Source organism: Trichechus manatus, unplaced genomic scaffold (genome assembly GCF_000243295.1).
Source record: "Trichechus manatus latirostris isolate Lorelei unplaced genomic scaffold, TriManLat1.0 scaffold00105, whole genome shotgun sequence".
Taxonomy (NCBI): Eukaryota; Metazoa; Chordata; class Mammalia; order Sirenia; family Trichechidae; genus Trichechus; species Trichechus manatus.
Window position 1 is genome coordinate 9,032,294 of NW_004444041.1, and position 19,073 is coordinate 9,051,366.

The 19,073-nt window shown below is 36.9% G+C and overlaps 2 protein-coding genes across 3 annotated transcripts in view; one reads left to right on the forward strand and one right to left on the reverse strand.

The window, feature by feature from the left end:
• Nucleotides 1-343: 343 nt before the first annotated feature.
• On the reverse strand, nucleotides 344-18,485 carry THAP6 (THAP domain containing 6). Its single transcript, XM_004383143.2, has 5 exons — nucleotides 18,410-18,485; nucleotides 17,362-17,464; nucleotides 15,805-16,012; nucleotides 11,681-11,806; nucleotides 344-4,100 (listed from the first exon to the last, which is right to left on the reverse strand). Exons 2-5 carry the CDS (start codon nucleotides 17,439-17,441, stop codon nucleotides 3,846-3,848), a joined length of 669 nt encoding a protein of 222 aa, XP_004383200.1. The 5' UTR covers nucleotides 17,442-17,464; nucleotides 18,410-18,485; the 3' UTR covers nucleotides 344-3,845.
• Nucleotides 18,486-18,499: 14 nt separating this feature from the next.
• Nucleotides 18,500-19,073, forward strand: part of RCHY1 (ring finger and CHY zinc finger domain containing 1) — a 37,699-nt gene continuing 37,125 nt past the window's right edge. Inside the window, exon 1 of one of the 2 annotated variants that reach the window (XM_004383144.2) lies at nucleotides 18,500-18,733. In XM_004383144.2, the coding sequence (XP_004383201.1) occupies nucleotides 18,644-18,733 (90 nt within the window). In that variant the 5' untranslated portion in view covers nucleotides 18,500-18,643. The remainder of the gene's footprint in view (nucleotides 18,734-19,073) is intronic. The other variant, XM_012557488.2, reaches the window with a different exon arrangement.

A 19,073-nucleotide genomic window follows, 5' to 3' on the forward strand; every position in this document is an offset into this window, starting at 1 on the left:
AGAAGGAAAGCAGGTGTTTAGTATAAACCACATTGTTTGTACAATCAGTTTAGGCACAGTGAGCCACTCTATCAGTTAGGGAATGGTGAGGCCCTTCCGAAACCTAAGTTCACAGATATCGGCCAAGAGCCAACTTTACAAGCAGGCCTTTCTAAGGATAGCAAGTTCAGGCCTTCTATGTAAACTCTTTTTTTTGCACATCATCCTAGCTTAAGAATTTTCCATATGGTTGGCAAAGGTGCTACCTTTACAGGTCTACAGGATGCAAGAGCGGTGGTCCCCATCATATCTCCAATTAATCCACCACTCTGGTCCCTGCAAAATGTAGGCAGATCCTGCAGGATGGTAGTGGACTAAGGCAAATTCAACTGAGTAGTAGTCCTGACTGCAGCTGCTGTGCCAGATGTGGTATTTTTGCTAGAGTACATTAACATGGATACAGGAACGTAGTATGCAATCATTAACCTGGTGGGTGCATGCTTTTCCATCTATCTTATCAAACGCGATCAGAAACAGTTTGCATTCACATGAACGGACAATGGTATACATGTACAGTCTTGTCCCAAGGCTATGTTAACTCTCCTGCTTCCGTTAGAATACAGTGGAAAGAGACCTAGACCAGACAGACATTCTGCAGAGCATCACTTAGTTCACTAAACTGGTAGATTATGTTAATCCAATGGGATCAGGAAGAAGTGACTAGCAAATTTGAGGTCTTGACAAAGCACGTGTGGGAGAGAAAGAGAAAACCTATGAAATTCAGAGGTCCACCATATTGGTAAAAATTGGGAAGGGGTGTCCAGTGATCCGAGACATGCTAGGATATCCCCTCTAAAGTAAAAGACAGATTACTACACCTTGTTATCTCCCACGAAGAAGGAAGCACAACACCTTACGGCCCTCTCTGTGTTCTGAAGATAGTATACTTCATATCTGGGAATACTACTCTCACCCATATACTGGGCGACACGAAAGACTGCCAATTTTGAGTGAGGCTCAAAGCAGGAAAGACCTCTGTGGCAGGTTGATATCATGGTGAAAGCAGACCTGCCACCTTGGTCATCTAAACTAGCAGACCCTATTAGAGTTATTGGTGGAGGGAAAAGATGTGAAAGAAATTAAAGCAAGAACATTATATACATACTCGTGTCTTTTTGTTGCTCATTTTATTGAATAACAGAATGTATAAAAACCACATAGATTGCATTACTGAATAAAATATTTTATTTTTGCAAATACAGATTCTTCACCACTCCATTATTTCTGTAATAATTTTACCTTTTCTTAAAAGTAAATATGTATTCAATACATTTCACCCTTTTTTTCAAGTTAAAAACTAGGGTATAATTATCTTTAGCAACCAAAATCTATTCATACGGAGAAAAATGCCACGTCACATCATTCGTACCTGATTTGGTGCTGAGGTTGAACTGGTGTTTTGGTTTATTCCAAGAGCCAGAGGCCACTCCAAGCTTTAAAGCAAAGTGAAACCCTTAGGTCGGCCTTGGCTGCCTGAGGAGCCTGTGGACACAGATGACTTGGTTTTGCTCTGCACTGGATGGTTCTTCCCCAGGCTAGTCTGGAATCTCTGGGAACAGAGGACTGAGGTGTAGACTGTGTTCAGGTATTTGTTTGAGGCAGTAGGTGGGGCAGGCTCTATGTTTTATGTAAGCTTTCTATTGATAACCATTTCTCCAAGAGAATAAGGAGCAAATGAATAGCTCCAGGTACTTGCTGATAACCAGTATTTTGCCTACAGTTAACTCTCTCAGTGATACTAGGTTGAATGAAAAAGACCACAAGGGCTGAGTTCACTGTGAACTGTGAACACAAGTAGTAACAGTGAACACAAGTAGTAACAGTAACTGCAGCAATTGTGATCATGGCAGAAACCGGGACTTTACAAATGTCAGGAAGGGTTGATTTATCTAAGCAGCCATCAGGGAGTTAAATTTTGGACATACTGTGTTTGGATCTGGAGCTCTAGTGGTGCAATGGTTAAGAGCTTGGCTGCTAACCAAAAGGCTGGCAGTTCAAACCACCAGCCACTCCTTGGAAACACTATGGGGGCAGTTCTACTCTGTCCAATAGGGTCACTATGAGTTGGAATTGACTCAACAGCAATGGTTTTCTTTTTGTTGGTGTTTGGATCTATCCTCTTACTTTTATCCATGAATTGGCTTACTTTAATTGTATCTTCACAAACAGGGCAAGAGGAAAAAAAAAAGTCTCCATCTCTATCATGGTATTCCATAAAACCTAAGATCGTACCCAAACTTCCTATTAGAGTGTTCACTGTGAATTCAAAATTAAATAACTAAAAGAAACAATACTTAGCTTCTGAATTTTTTTAAGACAGTAAAAAGATATGACCTCAGTGATTTCCACTTAGCATAATGCTGATCTCTTAAATGTGGGTAAAAGTCTATTCAGGGGGAAGGCTTGGGATCCTACATAAAAATATAACATGCATTAAAACACTGAAAATTCTTAAATAAAAAATGCAAGTGACCATAATCTTACTGATATTAATACATCACAAAATTACAACGAACAGATTAGCACAAAATGCAATTCATTTCTAGTTATACATTGAAACAACTGATCCTTAAATTCTAACCACTATAGCATGGACTTCTGAATGAGGTTTGTATACGTAGAATGTGGCTTTGCGCTAATAATTTGCATTCTAATCCACAGTTATGACACTGTATTTTAGTTGCTTTTATAAGAAATTAGGAGAAAAGCTGAATTTCTGATACTTGGATCAATCAGAAAATAGCTAAGAGATATTCTTTTGTATATTCGGTAAGAAACTATTTAAAGCTGCTGTTTACTGACCTATTTCTCTAATAAAAGCCCTTGGACAGTAATCTACTCTCCTAATTAAAGGAGAATATTCTAACCCCTTCTCCAATTCCTATTTCAACTGGAAGAGCCACAATGCAATCATTAATTTTTAATGGTTTCATAATATATATATGTATTAATGTTAGCAATAATAATTTTCTATAAAATACAAAGCAGCACTGAAAGTATTCAGCTAGTACCGACATTTGGATTTTGAAGATATACTTCTATGCTGATATACTAGTCATGAAACAAAATGTTCTGAAGGACTGTCAAAACAACTAACTATTCAATAATCAGAGTTATGACACTTTTTTGCTTTTAAAGATGTGTTTTTTTTAAAGCATATCAAAGTGCTCCTAGTGAGGAGGAATGATGAAAAACTTAGACCTCATGAGGAGAGCTTCTCTGACTGGCTCTGGAAAACTTTAACAGCCAACATATGCCATATGCCAGTCTCAGGGGAAGTGCTATGGGTGCCCTGTAAAGAGGTCCTATGGTATTATTTATAACTAACTTGGCTTAGTTGCAAGAAGGACATGTACTACAAATTCTACTTTATAGTAAAATGTATTTCAAGTAAAATTCAATGTACTTACCATAAAGTATATATAAGTAAAGATATTCTTTTGAAGTCAAAAATCTAATGCTGCTTAAGAAATGTCCAACTCCTACTGCTATAACTTAATGAGGCTGACCTGATATCACTTTCTTATCCTGTGAAGTTTTCTTGAGCTTTTAATATCTTAAAATAGTGACACAGCACTAGTATACGTCTATAAAAATATAATTGTCACAAGTCAGACAACAACACGGTAACTAGCAAAAATTTCTGTACTCCTTTGAAAAAGTCTTGGCATAACAACTATAACGCATAATGCTCCAGAGGATTCAAAGAAACATTTAAATGATGGATATTATTTAGTGATGGTAAATGAGGATGATTTTTTAAAAAATTGTACCAATGTGGATTTTAGGTAGAACATGAAATTGTTTCATGAAATACAGTCTTGTTCTATACTCTCCTGACAACACCCCCAACAGAAAGCTTCCAGTCTATTTGCTGTTTCTTGGCTGATGAGACATTCATCCTTTAATTCCCTGATCGTCTTCCTCAATGATTTTTGGAATTGTTTTTCTCGGTCTAAAACATTCCGCAGACTTTCCTTGGCATCCTCTAGCTCGCTGATCACATGATCTAATTTATGCTTAAGTTTCTTTGGACTGTCCATTACACTGTAGCTATGTTCCTAAAAACATAAAGACCAAATTATTAAACCTTGCAGACAAGCCATTAGATAAAAGCTTATAACTAGATCTTAGCTGTTTCTTCATTTACTATGCTTGGAGAAGATCTTTAAGTTAATTACTGGTGATATTTAGAGGTTTAAAGAACATAGGAAGAAGATGGGGAATAGAAGCAGTATTTATGGTGCCTAGGGTCTTTCTGCTTTTTCTAAGGCCTGGCATATATGAGAAGAGTAGAATATTATGGAAGAGAAACATTTCTCACCTGGGACTAGGTATCTGCTATGAACATCATGAGACTCTCAGTGACTTTAGAGCTTTAGTTCCCTAAGTGTGGGGCTGGAAGTTTAATTTTTATCTACCAAACAAACTTAGACTGTTAATTTTTTAAACAAGTTATTTTGAGGAATTTTTTACTTCATAAGAGATGACAGGAATGGAGCACAGAAACAAGTCTTACGACTGGTATTACAGATTTAGAGAGAACTCATGTCTAGAATTTTGAAGAGATAATTTTACCTCTCTCAATAGTTATTATGTTTATGCTTAATTTTGCTGGGTACTACTTTTTTTTTTCTTCATCTGACAACAGGAAAAATAATACTGACATTCTTATAAAGGTACTATAAAACAATTCTAAAAAGTTATTTATTATTAAAATTAGTGAAGAGGACTTTTGCTTCCAGCTAAGATGAAGTAACAGAGACTGGATTGACCTTCCCACCTAAAAGAACCAAAACACATAAATAATAGTTTTCAAGATAATGGCCATCAGGCAAGGAAGGCAGTGATCTCTGAGAGATGAAAAACAAACAAGGTGAACCCTATAATCCCTTTAGTTTACTGCCTTGAGAGAGATTCCAGGCTATAGAGCCAGGAGGGGGAATCCCATCAGAATTTTGAGGAAATAGAACAGAGCCCCCGGAGAGAACAAGATGGCTAGAGTTCACAGGACAAAGTACTAGAGAGGAGGCTGCTGCATGGACAAAGAACTCTGAGATCTTCAACGGGTCCCCCTCGAGTATTCTGCTGAGTAAGGTCAGTGCATGCATGCACGTGTGTGAGAATACTACTTGAGGGTGAGGAAAGAACCACCAGAAAAGATTAGGAGTTACCAACACTCACAGAGAACTGAGAATAATGCCTATTCCTAGCAGCCAGACTAGAAAATTCCAATATTCATGAGACATTACACTGAGTGTACAAAAAAGTCTTGTCTTTGTAGTGGAAATAATTAGCCCTAGATGGGAGCACTCCTCTTGTCCTGCCTAACAAAGCAGAGCCTGAAAGGATCAATCTGCTTCCAAGTAACTTAACTGTATCCCAGAACAAAGCTCAAGAATACAGGATACAAAAATATCCTATACCTAGTAAGGTAAAATCTATAATGTGTGGCACCCAAAATTTACCAGGTATGCAAAGAAGCAAGAAAATATGTCCCATTAAAAAGAGATAAATCAATCAATGGAAACCAATCCAGAACTGACACAAATGTTAGAATTAGCAGACAAGGGAATTAAAAAGTTATTAAAATTATATTCCATATGTTTAAAAAGTAGAAACATGGAACACATAAAAAAGACTCAAATAAAACATGTAGAGATAAAATTTACAATATGTGAGAAAAAATACACTGGATGGAATTGACAGATTGGACACTTCAGAAGAAAACATCAGTGAACATTAAGCTGTAGCAATAGGAACTATTCAGAATGAATCAGAGAGAAAAAAAGGAGTATTAAAAAAAAGAAAATAAACAAAAAATAAACACAAAAAACCCAGAGAGTCAGTAAGCTGTGGCACAACTTCAAGCAGCCTCATGTACGTGTAATTAGAATCCCTGAAAAAGAGGAGACAAGTTGGGATAGGAAAAAAAAAATTTTTCTAAATTTGATGAAAACTATAAACCCACAGATCAAGAAGCTCAACAAGCCCTAAGCACCAGAAACATGAAGAAAACTAAAGCAAGGAGCATCATAATCAAACTAGTCAAAACAAGTGGAAAAGAGAAAATCTTAAAAGCAGTCAAAGAAAAAAAGACATGTTAAGTACAGAGGATAAAGATTTCAGTAGATTTCTCATCGGAAACAATGCATGTGAGAATACAGTGGAGCAACATCTTTAGTGTACCAAAAAAACAAATCTGTCAATCTAGAATTCAGTATCTAGTGAAAATATCTTTTAAAAAATGATGGCTAAATAATGACTTTTTCAGACATACAAAAGATGAAAGAATTCACCACCAAAATACCTGCACTACAAGAAATGTTAAAGGAAGTTCTTCAGGCAGAAGGAAAATGATACCAGATGGAAATATAGATTTACGCAAAGGAATGAAAAGCCCTGAAAATGGTAACTACATGGGTAACTATGTAAGATTTTTTTCCTATGATTTAAATGTTTTTAAAATTTGTTAACAAAATTAATATTTAAACAAAAATAATAACATAATATGGAGTTTGTAACATATAAAAGTGAAACGCATGACAATAAAAGCACAAAGGTTGGGAGAGGACACACGAAAGTATACCATCGTAAGATTCTTATATGTGAAGTAATATAGTATCACTCAAATACAGTCTGTAATAAATTAATATATATATGCTATAAACCAAAAAGCAACTACTAAAATAACAAAACAGAGTTATAGGGTAATAAGTCACAAAGGAGATAAAATGAAATCATAAAAAATTATTCAAGTTATCCAAAAGAAGGCAGAAAAAGAAGAAAGTGGGAACAAAGAAATGGAACAAATTGGAAAAAGAAAAGATGACAGATTTAAACCTAACCATCTCAATAATCCCATTAAATATAAACGGTCTAAATAACTCAATTAGAAGTAAGACTTTATCAGATTGGATTAAAAAGAAAAAAAGCAAGACTCAAAATATGCTGCATACAAGAAATGTATTTCAAATATAAAAAAGACACAAATAGGTTGAAAATAAAAGAATGGAAAACAGTATACCGTGATAACACTAAAAAATTATTATTAGATGATGTAGATTTCAAAGCAAAGAATATTATCAGGGATAAAGAAGGCCATTACTTAATAATAAAGGGATTAATATATGAAGAAGACGTAACAATTCTAAATGTTTACGTACCTTATAACAGACCTGCAAAATACACTAAACAAAAACTGACAGCTGCAAGAATTACAGAAATCCACAATTACAAAAGAAGATTTAAGCACCCTTCTCTCAATAATTGATAGAACACATAGACAGAAATTCAGTAATGATAAGGAAGACTTGAACAACTTCTCCAAATAACATGAGTTAACTGTTGATTATAGGACATTCCAGCCAACAGAGCAGAATGTTTGCTTTCTACTTCCCTGATTAAAACTGTCTTTAATCACAGACAACATGATCATCTATGTAGAAAATCTGAAAATCTCTACAAAAAGCTACTGCAACTAAAACGTGAGTTTAGCAAGTTTTCTGGGTACAAGATCAATATACAAAAATCAACTGTATTTCTGTATGCCAGCAGCAAACAAAACAATACTACTTACAACAGCATCCAAAGATATGAAATCTTTAGGGATAAATCTGACAAAAGATGTTAAAGACTTGTACATCAAAAAGTACAAAACACTGCTTAGAGAAGTTAAAGAAGATCTAAATAAATGGAGCGATATACTGAGTTCATGGGTTGGAAGACTTACTATTGTTAAGATGCCAATTCTTCCCAAATTAATCTAGTGATTCAACACAGTCCCAGTCAAAATTCCAGTAGGCTTTTTTGTAGAAATTGGTAAACTGATTCTAAAATTCATATAAAAATGCAAAGACCTAAAATAGCCAAAAAAGCTTTCAAAAGTAACAAAGTTTGAAGACTAACATTACCTGATTTTAAGAATTATTATGCTACAATAACCAAGATAGTAAAATAGATCTGGATTCCAGGCCTGGCTCTAACACTACCAAGCAATGAAATGAATAAATAAATACAAGGCTGAAGAGACTGTATGAGTATGATTATTATTCAAGAAAACCTAAAGATTTAGCTATTTTTAAATTAGTAATTTCCATATAGAAAACATACTACTTACAGGGAGGAATTCATGATCGTATCTTCTTGGTAGAAATATCCCTGCAAAAGCATCCTTCAAACTAAATATGTAACCAAAGGATTAACTTCTACATTGTTATTGCCACCACGTGTCTGTTAGCTCGTCATACTGTGGTGGCTTTCGTGTTGCTGTGATACTGGAAGCTTTGCTGCTGGTATTTCAAATACTAGCAGGGTCATTCTTTATGGACAGATAGCAGCAGAGCTTCCAGACTAAGCAGACAGACTAGAAAGGACCTGGCAGTCTACTTTTAAAAAAATCAGCCAGTGAAAACCTTATGAATAGCAGTAGAACACTGGCTGTTATAGTGTCAAAAAATGAGCCCCTCAGGTTGGAAGGCACTCAAAATACCATTGGGGAAAACCTGCCTGTTCAAAGTAGAGTCTACCTTAACAATGTAGATGGAGTCAAGCTCTCAGGGCCTTCATTTACTGATGTGACATGACTCAAAATGAGAAGAAACAGCTGCAAACATCTATTAATAACTGGAATGTGGAATTTATAAGTATGAATCTAGGAAAATTGGAAGTTGTCAAAAATAAAATGGAACACTTGAAGATCAATATCCTAGGCACTAGTGAGCTGAAGTGGACTGGTATTGGCCATTCTGAATTAGACAATCATACGGTCTACCATGCTGGGAATGACAACTTGCAGAGGTATGGCATCACATTCATCATGAAAAAGAACATTTCAAGATCTATTCTGAAGTGCAACGCTGTCAGTGATAGGATAATATCCATATACCTACAAGGAAGACCAGTTAATACCACTATTAATCAAACTTACAAACCAATTACTAAGGCCAAAGATAAAGAAATCGAAGATTTTTTACCAACTTCTGCAGTCTGAAATTGATCAAACATGCAATCAAGATGCACTGATAATTACTGGTGACTGGAATATGAAAGCTTACAAATAAAGAAGAAGGACTGGTAGTTGGAAAATATCACCTTGGTGATAAAAACGATGCCGGAGATCCCATGATAGAATTTTGCAAGACCAACGACTTCCTCATTGCAGGTACCTTTTTCAACAACATAAACGGCAACTGTATATGTGGACCTCACCATACCAAATACACAGGAATCAAATTGACTACATCTGTGGAAAGAGATGATGGAAAAGCTCAATATCATCAGTCGGAACAAGGCCAGGAGCTGATCGCGGAACAGACCATCAATTGCCCATATCCAAGTTCGAACTGAAACTGAAGAAAATTAGAACAAGTCCATGAGAGCCAAAGTATGACCTTGAGTATATCCCACCTGAATTTAGAGACCATCTCAAGAATAGATTTGATGCATTGAACACTAATGACTGAAGACTGGACGAGTTGTGGAATGACATCAAGGACATCATACATGAAGAAAGTAAGAGGCCATCCAAAAACAAGAAAGAAAAAATCAAAATGGATGTCAGAAGAGACTTTGAAACTTGCCCTTGAACACAGAGGAGCTAAAGTGAAATGAAGAAATGATGACGTAAAAGAGCTGGACAGAAAATTTCAAAGGGCTGCTTGAGAAGACAAAGTAAAATATTATAATGAAATGTGCAAAGACCTAGAGATAAAACACCAAAAGCAAAGAATGTGCTCTGCATTTCTCAAGCTGAAAGAACTGAAGAAAAAATTCAAGCCTTGAGTTCCAATACTGAAGGATTCTACGGGGAAAATATCAAATGACACAGAAGGCATCCAAAGAAGATGGAAGGAATACAGTCACTGTACCAAAAAGAACTGGTTGATGCTCAGCCATTTCAGGATGTAGCATATGATCAAGAACCGATGGTACTGTAGGAAGAGGTTCAAGCTGCACTGATGGCACTGGTGAAAAAGAAGGCTCCAGGAATTGACAGAATAACAACTAAGACGTTTTAACAAATGGATACACCTCTGGAAGCACTTGTTTGCATACACCAAGAAATCTGGAAAACAGCTACCTGGCCAACCAACTGGAAGAGATCCACATTTGTACCCATTCCAAAGAAAGGTGATCCAACAGAATGCGGAAATTATTAAACAATATCATTAATATCACATGCACATAAAATTATGCTGAAGATCATTCACAAGTAGTTGTAGCCATGTATCAACAGGGAACTGCCAGAAATTCAAGTTGGATTCAGAAGAGGATGTGGAACCAGGGATATCACGGCTGATGTCAGATGGATCATGGCTGAAAGCAGGGAATGCCAGAAAGATGTTCACCTGTGCTTTATTGACTACGCAAAGGCATTCGACTGTGTGTATAACAAATTATGGATAACATTGTGAAGAATAGGGATTCCAGAACGCTTAATTGTGCTCATAAGGAACCTGTACTTAGACCAAGAGATGGTTATTTGAACAGAACAAGGGGATACTGTGTGGTTTAAAGTCATAAGGTGTGCATCAGGTTTGTATTCTTTCACCATACCTATTCAATCTGTATGTTGAGCCAATAATCTGAGAAGCTGGACTATATGAAGAACGCAGCATCAGGATTGGACGAAGACTCATTAACAACCTGTGATATGTAGATGACACAACTTTGCTTGTTGAAAGTGAAGAGGACTTGAAACACTTACTGATGAAGATCAAAGACCACAGTCTTCAGTATAGATTACACCTCAACATAAAGAAAACAAAAATTCTCACAACTGGGACAATAAGCAACATCATGATAAACAGAAAAAAGATTGAAGTTGTCAAGGATTTCATTTTACTTGGATCCACAATCAACACCCATGGAAACAGCAGTCAAGACATCAAATGATGTATTGCATTGGGCAAATCTGCTGCAAAAGATCTCTTTAAAGTGTTAAAAAGCCAAGATGTCATTTTAAGGACTAAGGTGCGCCTGAACTAAGCCATGGTGTTTTCAATTGCCTCATATGCATGCAAAAGCTGGACAATGAGTAAGGAAGATCAAGAAAGAATCAATGCTTTTCAATTATGGTGTTGGAGAAGAAAACTGAATATACCATGGACTGCCAGAAGAACAAACAAATCTGTCTTAGAAGAAGCACAGCCAGAATGCTCCTTAGAACCGAGGATGGCGAGACTTCATCTTACTTATTTTGGATATGTTATCAGAAGGAACCAGTCCCTGCAGAAGGACATCATTCTTGGTAGAGTAGAGGGTCAGCGAAAAACAGGAAGACCATCAGTGAGATGTATTGACACAGCGGCTGCAACAATGGGCTCAAGCATAATAAAGATTATAAGGATGGTATAGGACCGGGCAGTGTTTCATTCTATTGTACACAGGGTTGTTATGAGTGGAAATCGACTTCAAGGCACCTAACAATAACATTGTTATTTCATTTATATATGAAATAATTTTTATATAAATTATAATGACTCTGGAAAGCAATATTTATTTCTTGACATTACATATTTAAAAAAATTAAAACCCCCAAACCCCTAGTTTTTAGCTAAGATTATGAAAGTAGATCCTAATGGAGAAAGCATTCTTGTCTTAAAGTGTTAACAACAGCTCAGGAAATAATTTTACTTACAAATATGAATTGGGTTTGGAATTCTTCAATACATGAGGAAGCACCAACAAGCTGGTGATTGTGGCTTGTGACTGGAAGAGTTTTGAGAGTGAAGTTTTTTCTACAATGAAGTTTCTCTGTTTTCCCCTGTTAAGAATGGTTAATAAAAATCATTGTAGATACTTCTGTCCTTTCTTAAATTTTTGTTCCTTTTTAACCTGGAGTAGAGAAATTCATACAGCATTTCTTTGCATGGAAATTGCTTCTAAAAGCCAGTAAACTTTAAATCCCACTGAGATTATTTTAAAAGAACTTTCCGAAAATAATTCTAAAGTTTGTTTGGAAACACAAATTTTCTTAAAAAGAAGACGGAGGATATGCCTGACCAGATATAAAAACATATTACATAGTAATAACAGTTAAAACAGTGTGCTACTTTCTTAGGACTAGATGGAAAATCTAGAAACAGACCAATAAACATAAGTCCTTAGGATAACATTAAAAAAGGAATTTTACAGAAGTGGAGAAAGGCTACAAACCATCTTGTAAAATTCTACTAATTAAGAAAAACTATGATTATCTTCTACTATAAAAAACCAAACTCAAACTCATATGTAAAGTTAATATAAAAATGAAAACCACAAGGAACTAGAAAAAATACAGTGGATGTTTATATAATCTTAAGGTAGCTAAAGTGTAATAGCAATAACAAAAAAAAAAAGAATTGACTACATAAAAATATTCTGAATTTCAAAAACAAAAACACCTAAACCTAAAACAAGAACTAAAGACAAACAAAACTGTCTGTACTATAGATGGCAGTTAGATGACTCGTAGCCTCAATATATAATATTTTTACAAAACAGGAATAAATAGATGACAATAGAAGATGACGTGAATGATTAACTCACAAAATACAAATGTCCAACCAAAAACATGAAAAAATGTAGAAACACACTAGCATTCAAATATAAATTAAGACAATAAGATGCCATTTTCACCTATCAATTTTAGCAAAGGTTAAAAACAAAATTCATACAAAGTGTCAGGATGGACAGACAGGCACTCTTACGCATAGCTAGTAAGAGAGTAGCTTGGTAAGCTTCAGTGGGGACTTTTGGAGATCTGCATAAAAAGCAAAAGCCTTAAAAATATATATCATCTTTGATCCAACAATTTTATTTCCAGGAATTTAGTTCAAGGAAATGATATGCACAAAGATTAAGCCACAACAATGTTCGTTATACTGCTATTTAAAATAGTGAAAGATAACTTCAATGTAGAGTAGCAAGGATTGTTTATGTAAAATATTGTTCGTATATAGATCTGACTGCTAAATGGTCATTAAAAATGTTCTATAAAACTGACACCACTAAGTGCAGGCAAGGATGTGGAACCAGAGGAACTTCCATATGCTGATGGTGGAACTATAAATTAGTAAAAGTTCGCTGAAGAGCTATAGCAATAACTATTCAAGCTGAACACACAACATTACTAAGCCACAGCAATTCCACGTCTAACAGGAATGTATACATAAGTGCACAAAAAGACATGGACAAAAATGTTTAGATGTACCACTATTCGTGACAGTTTCAATGAAAACAACCTGAATGTTCATCAATAGTAGAAAGGAGACAGTATAGTTTATTTATATAATGGAATACTATATAGCAAGGATCCTTGGTGGCACAGTGGTTAAGCGTTCGGCTGCTAACCAAAAGGTTGCCAGTTCCAATTCACCAGCCACTCCTTGGAAATCGTATGAGATAGTTCCACTCTGTCCTATAGGGTCGCTATGAGTCGAAATCAACTTGATGGCAATGGGCCATTACTATATGCAACACTGATAAAGCTCATAAACAAAATGTTGAGGGAAAGAAGCCAGAGTACATACTGTATGACTTCATTTATGTAATTGATTGTGACAGAAGTCAAGCTAGTAGTTACCTTTGGGGTGTAGTGACTAAGGAGCATGAGGTATTCACTTTGTTAAAATTCATTGATCTGCACACTTACAATGCGTGTACTTTTCCACATACATGTTATACCTAACACAAAGTTTACTTAAAAAATTGGTACTGTTTCTCTTAAAAATGCAATACACAGATCTGCATCATAATCACACAGAGTGCTTATTAAAAAGTACAGATTCCTAGATCCCAACTCAAACTTACTGAATCAAATTCTCTGGGAGTAGGGCATTTCCCGTTGCCATCAAGTTGATTCCGACTCATAGTGACCCTACAGGACAGAGTATAACTGCTCCATAGAGTTTTCAAGGAGCGTCTGGTGGATTCGAACATAGGAGTCTGAATTTTAAGTAAGTTCCCAGACAATTCTTACGTAGACTGAAGTTTGAGAGCCATTGTTGCAGAAAAATATTTAATGTTGTGGAAAGTAGTAGTTAAGAGTGGACTCTGGAGTCAAAATGCATAGGTTCAAATCCAACCTTTTCCATTTAATAGCTTTGTGATCTTGGGAAAGGCATTTCACCTCTCTGGGCCTCAGTTTCCTCATGTGGTAAAAGAATAATAATAGTACTTACCTCACACAGTTGTTGGCAGGATTGAGTTAAGATATGCAAAGTGCTTATGACAGTGTCTGGCACATAATAAGCACTATATTAAGTATTAGCTATCATTAAGTGAAAAAAAGAAAGAAAGAAGCAAACAAAAAATATATATATATAACGTAATCCTATTTTTATAAAAATATCCATATAGAAATATAAATGAATTTATACACTCACACATAATGGCTGGAAAGATACACATTAATGTGTTAACAGTGTTATCTCTGGATTACGTGATTATTGTTAATTTTTATTTTCTTTTTGCGTATCAGTAACATCTAATCTTCTATAATGAATATATCACTTTGTTATAAAGAAATTGTTTTTTCAAAGTTAGTAACTGATGGTTTATTTATTATGCCCACATTTCTTAAGTGCTTTTAACATTACAGCTAGATGACATCATGAAGTAGACAAAAACCAAATACAAAAACGTTATAGCAAATTGCACAAGATATTGTATATTTATTAATAAGGAAGAAAGTGAGGGAGTCTCTACTTGGTCACTCAGGCTTGCAATATATCAACTGCAGGAAGTCAGAAACACCACACGGGAGCAGGTACACTTCTGGCCTACTTGTTTCCAGCTGTCAGGAAGGAAATATTTTTCAATGGAGACTCATTACTATCATTGTAGGAACCCACAGACTCTCTCCGAATTTTCTACACAGGAATCAAGCAATCAATCAGTCGATAGTTTCTGGAAACAAATACATTTTCAGGTATACGAAGTCAAGAGAAATACTTATGGTGAGGCAGCTAGCCCATGGCACTAGTATCATTGAGAAAAAACAGAATTCTATTAGATTGATAGATTCAACTACATTCCAGATTCAATTTATACAACCTTTTTATTTTCGTTTTTCTGACTTCTTCTTCTCCTGTTGTACTAGTCTATTTTGGCTCTCTTTTTTTTAGCTCTACCAAGACACTGCGCTTGCAAGCAAGTGGCTCTCAGAAGTATACTTTGGTCCTGTTCATGGTTATACTCTTGATTTCTGCTCCAGTGTGAGGAGAACTGCAGACTTCAATTCAACCCTCTTATGTTAACCTCCATTTTTTTTTTACTCAAATCTTGAGTTATGCTAACTCTAAAACGCCCTGGGTAATACAAACAATTAATGTGCTCAGCTGTTAACTAGAAGGTTGGAGGTTTGAATCCATTCAGAGCTGCACTGGAATAAAGGCCTGGCAATCTACTTCTGAAAAATCACCCATTGAAAACCTGCAAAGCACAGTTCTACTCTGACACACATGGGGTTGCCATAAGTTGGAGGTGACTTGACAGCTACTGGTGGTTTTTAGTCAGTCAGCTTCACCAAACTTTAGAAATGTACGAATGTTCATGAGTGGCTACTGGTAAAATCATCCTACTACACGTTACAAAATATGAAGCAGCAGTTTACAAACTTAAAAACTCAAAGAACGGACTTCAAATGAATAAGCAAACAACAAAAATGCTAGCAAAAGAGGTGAAGGTTCTTCAAAAGTACCAGACTGACACCACCTATCACCAAACCATGAGCCAGGCTAAAACTGAGTAACGATGGTAAGCAGTATTTTATGAACAAACCTGTAAATGAGATGGGGAATCAAAGATAGAAGGTATGACTCCAGGTTTGAGTTTAATATTTGGAGCACTTCTGTCAAAATCTGTCTTCTTAAAGTGCCTTGAACATAACACATCTCCTTTTTTAGGCTCCCAAATTCCTGCAGCATTCACATCAAGTCTTTTCATTGCTAATACCCATTTTCTTTTCATGTTTTCATCTGTGGGGAATCTAGAAAAAAAATACAAAAAATATTTTTAAACTAAATACTATTGATAAATACCTGCAGTAAGGGTGTCTTATTCAACTGTGACTAAACTGATAATTTAACTAGTTTGTTATTACTCTTGGAACTGCAATATTCAGGAAACCATCATGATTCATGCTTTCATATCTCCCAGTTTTAATATTCAAAGTATTGCGCCAATCATGCTACATACATACCCCTCATTTCAATATTCCTCATATTATGAGGAAGACAAGTTTCAAAGAATATTTAATACTTTACAGTAGGATCCACATTGAAGATTTTTATTCATTTATAGATGATGGAGAATATCATTTGGCCATTTTTCTATCCGAAGACGTTTCTATACTTTATCCCCAATGAATAGGGTCCCTTGCACTTTCACTCTTCTAGCAAGAGAAAAGTGCTTAATACAGCATTTAATACACAGCAGGTCTATAAATGCTCAGTGAACAAAGAGAACAGCTGCAGAATTTGGAATTCTGAAGATCAGAACTATTTTGAGAGATCCAGAGGCCAATGATCGTATCTTTTCCAATTTTACAAATTGGTTCAAATATTTTTTGGAATAAGGTAAAGTATACATACTTCTTTTTAATTTCCTATTATCTAGCAAAGTAGTCATCAGATCTTTCTTCACTCCGTAGCACAACATCTGGCACAAAAGCAGCAAAATAAACCCCTATCAACTGCCCCATAGGGTTTCCAAGGCTGTAATCTTTACAGAAGCAGACTACCACATCTTTCTCCCACAGAGTGGCTGGGGGGTTGGAAACGCTGACCTTTCGATTAGCAGCCGAGTGCCTTAACCACTGTACCACTAGGACTCCTTAAATAAATAATTATTAAATCTTACTACTCTCCTGCGGTTGTTAGGAGAATGCCTAAAATACTAAATTAGAACTACCCTGATTTATCTGCAATATCTTTTGAAGAACCTTTGGTCTGAACTCATAATTTATATTTTTTCCCTACAACCTAAGCTTGATCTATTTCTAAACAGAAAAGACAATGTATCTGGGCAAAGACCATTCAGATTTTAAACTACATGTAAACAACACTGAATTTCTTTGAAGGCATTTAAAATGCAAAATAATAATAATAGCAAAAGTGAGTTTGATGTTTTTGGTTAACCAGTCTCTCACTCCTCAGCAGGTATCTTAAACTTCTTAATTACTTATAAAAACCTAAAGGTATCGCTGCCACTTCAAATTTAACTAAAAAAGGTTATTCAAAAAGAACTTGGAAACTAAAGTTTAAAATTCAAGATTTAAGTATAAGTAGTTTTTCGTAACAGTCAAAAGTACTTGGCTTAACTATAGCAAAATCTTACACGTGAAATGTCAATCCTTTTAACTTGGAATTCGGCAAACAGCGAGAAGCACATCCAATGGCCGAACAACATTTCACCATGATTTTAGCAACTCATGACAGAACTGAAAGAAAATTAAAATGGCAAGTTAGTAACTTCAAAGCTAATGGGGAACACATTTACCTTTCCCAGTATGTTTTAGGAAACGTGAACTCATCATGTTAGAAAGCCCAAGGCAAATATTTTCTTTCAACACCAGGTAGTTTTGCTTATAAAAATTTCCAGGGTCGTAGCTCATTAATAAGGAGAGTAATACTTAGCTATGCACCCTGAGGCGCCTGATTTCAATTTTGTTAGATTATCTTTCACCGGTACTAAAGGCGTCACGTTCCCTCCTGCCCTAAGAACTTTGCACACACCTGGCATGCCATCTCACTCCTACCCTTCCTTCAGCTCCCAGCTCACGTCGCTTCCCCAGGGAAACCTTCCAATACCCAAATTAAATTGATCCTCTCTAACATGCTCTCACAGAACACCTACCTCTCCTTCTTAGCACTTCTCAAAGTTGTAATCTTACATTTGTTTCAGTGAGCTTCTAATTAATGTTTTTCCTCCCCCATTAGTCTCTGAGTTCCATGAGGGCATGGTGGGGCGTGTTTTTTTCTCACTTTTTATCCCCTCGGTTTAGCTGGTGATTGACACATAGTAAATATTTATATTTTGAATGAATGAAGAGCAAGTAAGGGGATGAGGTTCACGCTTCTCTGGGGAAAAGCAGTTCGAAGAGCTAGCCAGCGCCGCGGCGTCTATCAACACCGCGCGCTCCAAGAGCCGCTCGGAATCTACAGGCCGGGTTCAGCTCCGCCCTTTCTCTAGGCCCCCGTACGCCTGAGGGGGACTGAGGGAGGGGCCGCCCTGTCACAGGTGCTGATGCGGCCGAAGAGCATCCCTTCCTCAGGGCCTGCCCGGCGTCTCTGCGCCGCTGCGGTCCTCCTCGCCCCGTACCACGCCTCGGGACTTGGGCGGGTAGCGATGGGGAAAAAAGAAGAGGCAACCTAAAAATTATTACCGTTAGCAGAGGAGATAGCAAATATCGTCGACAACAGAGGTTGCGTCTCCCTTCGCTTCCGCCCCGTCGCCCCGAAAACCGGAAATCCGGCTGCCCCGGGTCACATGCTCACCCGCCATATTAGCTCCGGTGACTGTTGCCGCGGGAGGGGGTATGCTAGAGTGGCGCTGGCTCTCTGGGCGTGGCTTTCATCCTGGGGGAAGGGTCTGTGGAGTGTGAGGGGAGGCGGAGGAGATGGCGGCGACGGCGCGGGAAGATGGCGTCTCCGGCAAAGAGCAAGTGCGGCGGGGCTGCGAGCATTATGACAGAGGATGTCTCTTGAAGGTGACAGCTTCAATGGGCTCTTCCCTGAAGAGCTTCTGTCGGGCTGGGCTGGGGGCGGGGTGGGCCTGGTGGTTACGCTTGAGCTTAAGTATGTGGGTAGGCTGTTGGTCAGGATACCTTCTCTTCCATTTCGAACTGGGTTCCTGCTGTAGAAAACGTCTTTGGCAAGGCGGCCATAGTCGCAACTTTGCTTCCCTGCTTTATATTTGGCAAGCAAAATCCTTTTTTGCTTGGGAAGAGCCTGAGGCAACCTCGGGCTTCTGCTGGGCTTTTTCGAACCCAGAACTATTTCCAGGTGTATGATGAAATACTGGAAAGGGGATGCACAAGTGGAGAATCA

Bases quoted from the DNA above. Each gene is read 5' to 3' on its own strand.
- THAP6 (XM_004383143.2), bottom strand. From the start codon at position 17,441: ATGGTGAAATGTTGTTCGGCCATTGGATGTGCTTCTCGCTGTTTGCCG. The intron at 16,013-17,361 runs GTAAGATTTTGC...TTTTTTTTCTAG, and splicing joins AAAGGATTGACATTTCACGT to ATTCCCCACAGATGAAAACA. The intron at 11,807-15,804 runs GTTTGTTCATAA...CATTCTTAACAG, and splicing joins ATTCCCCATCTCATTTACAG to GGGAAAACAGAGAAACTTCA.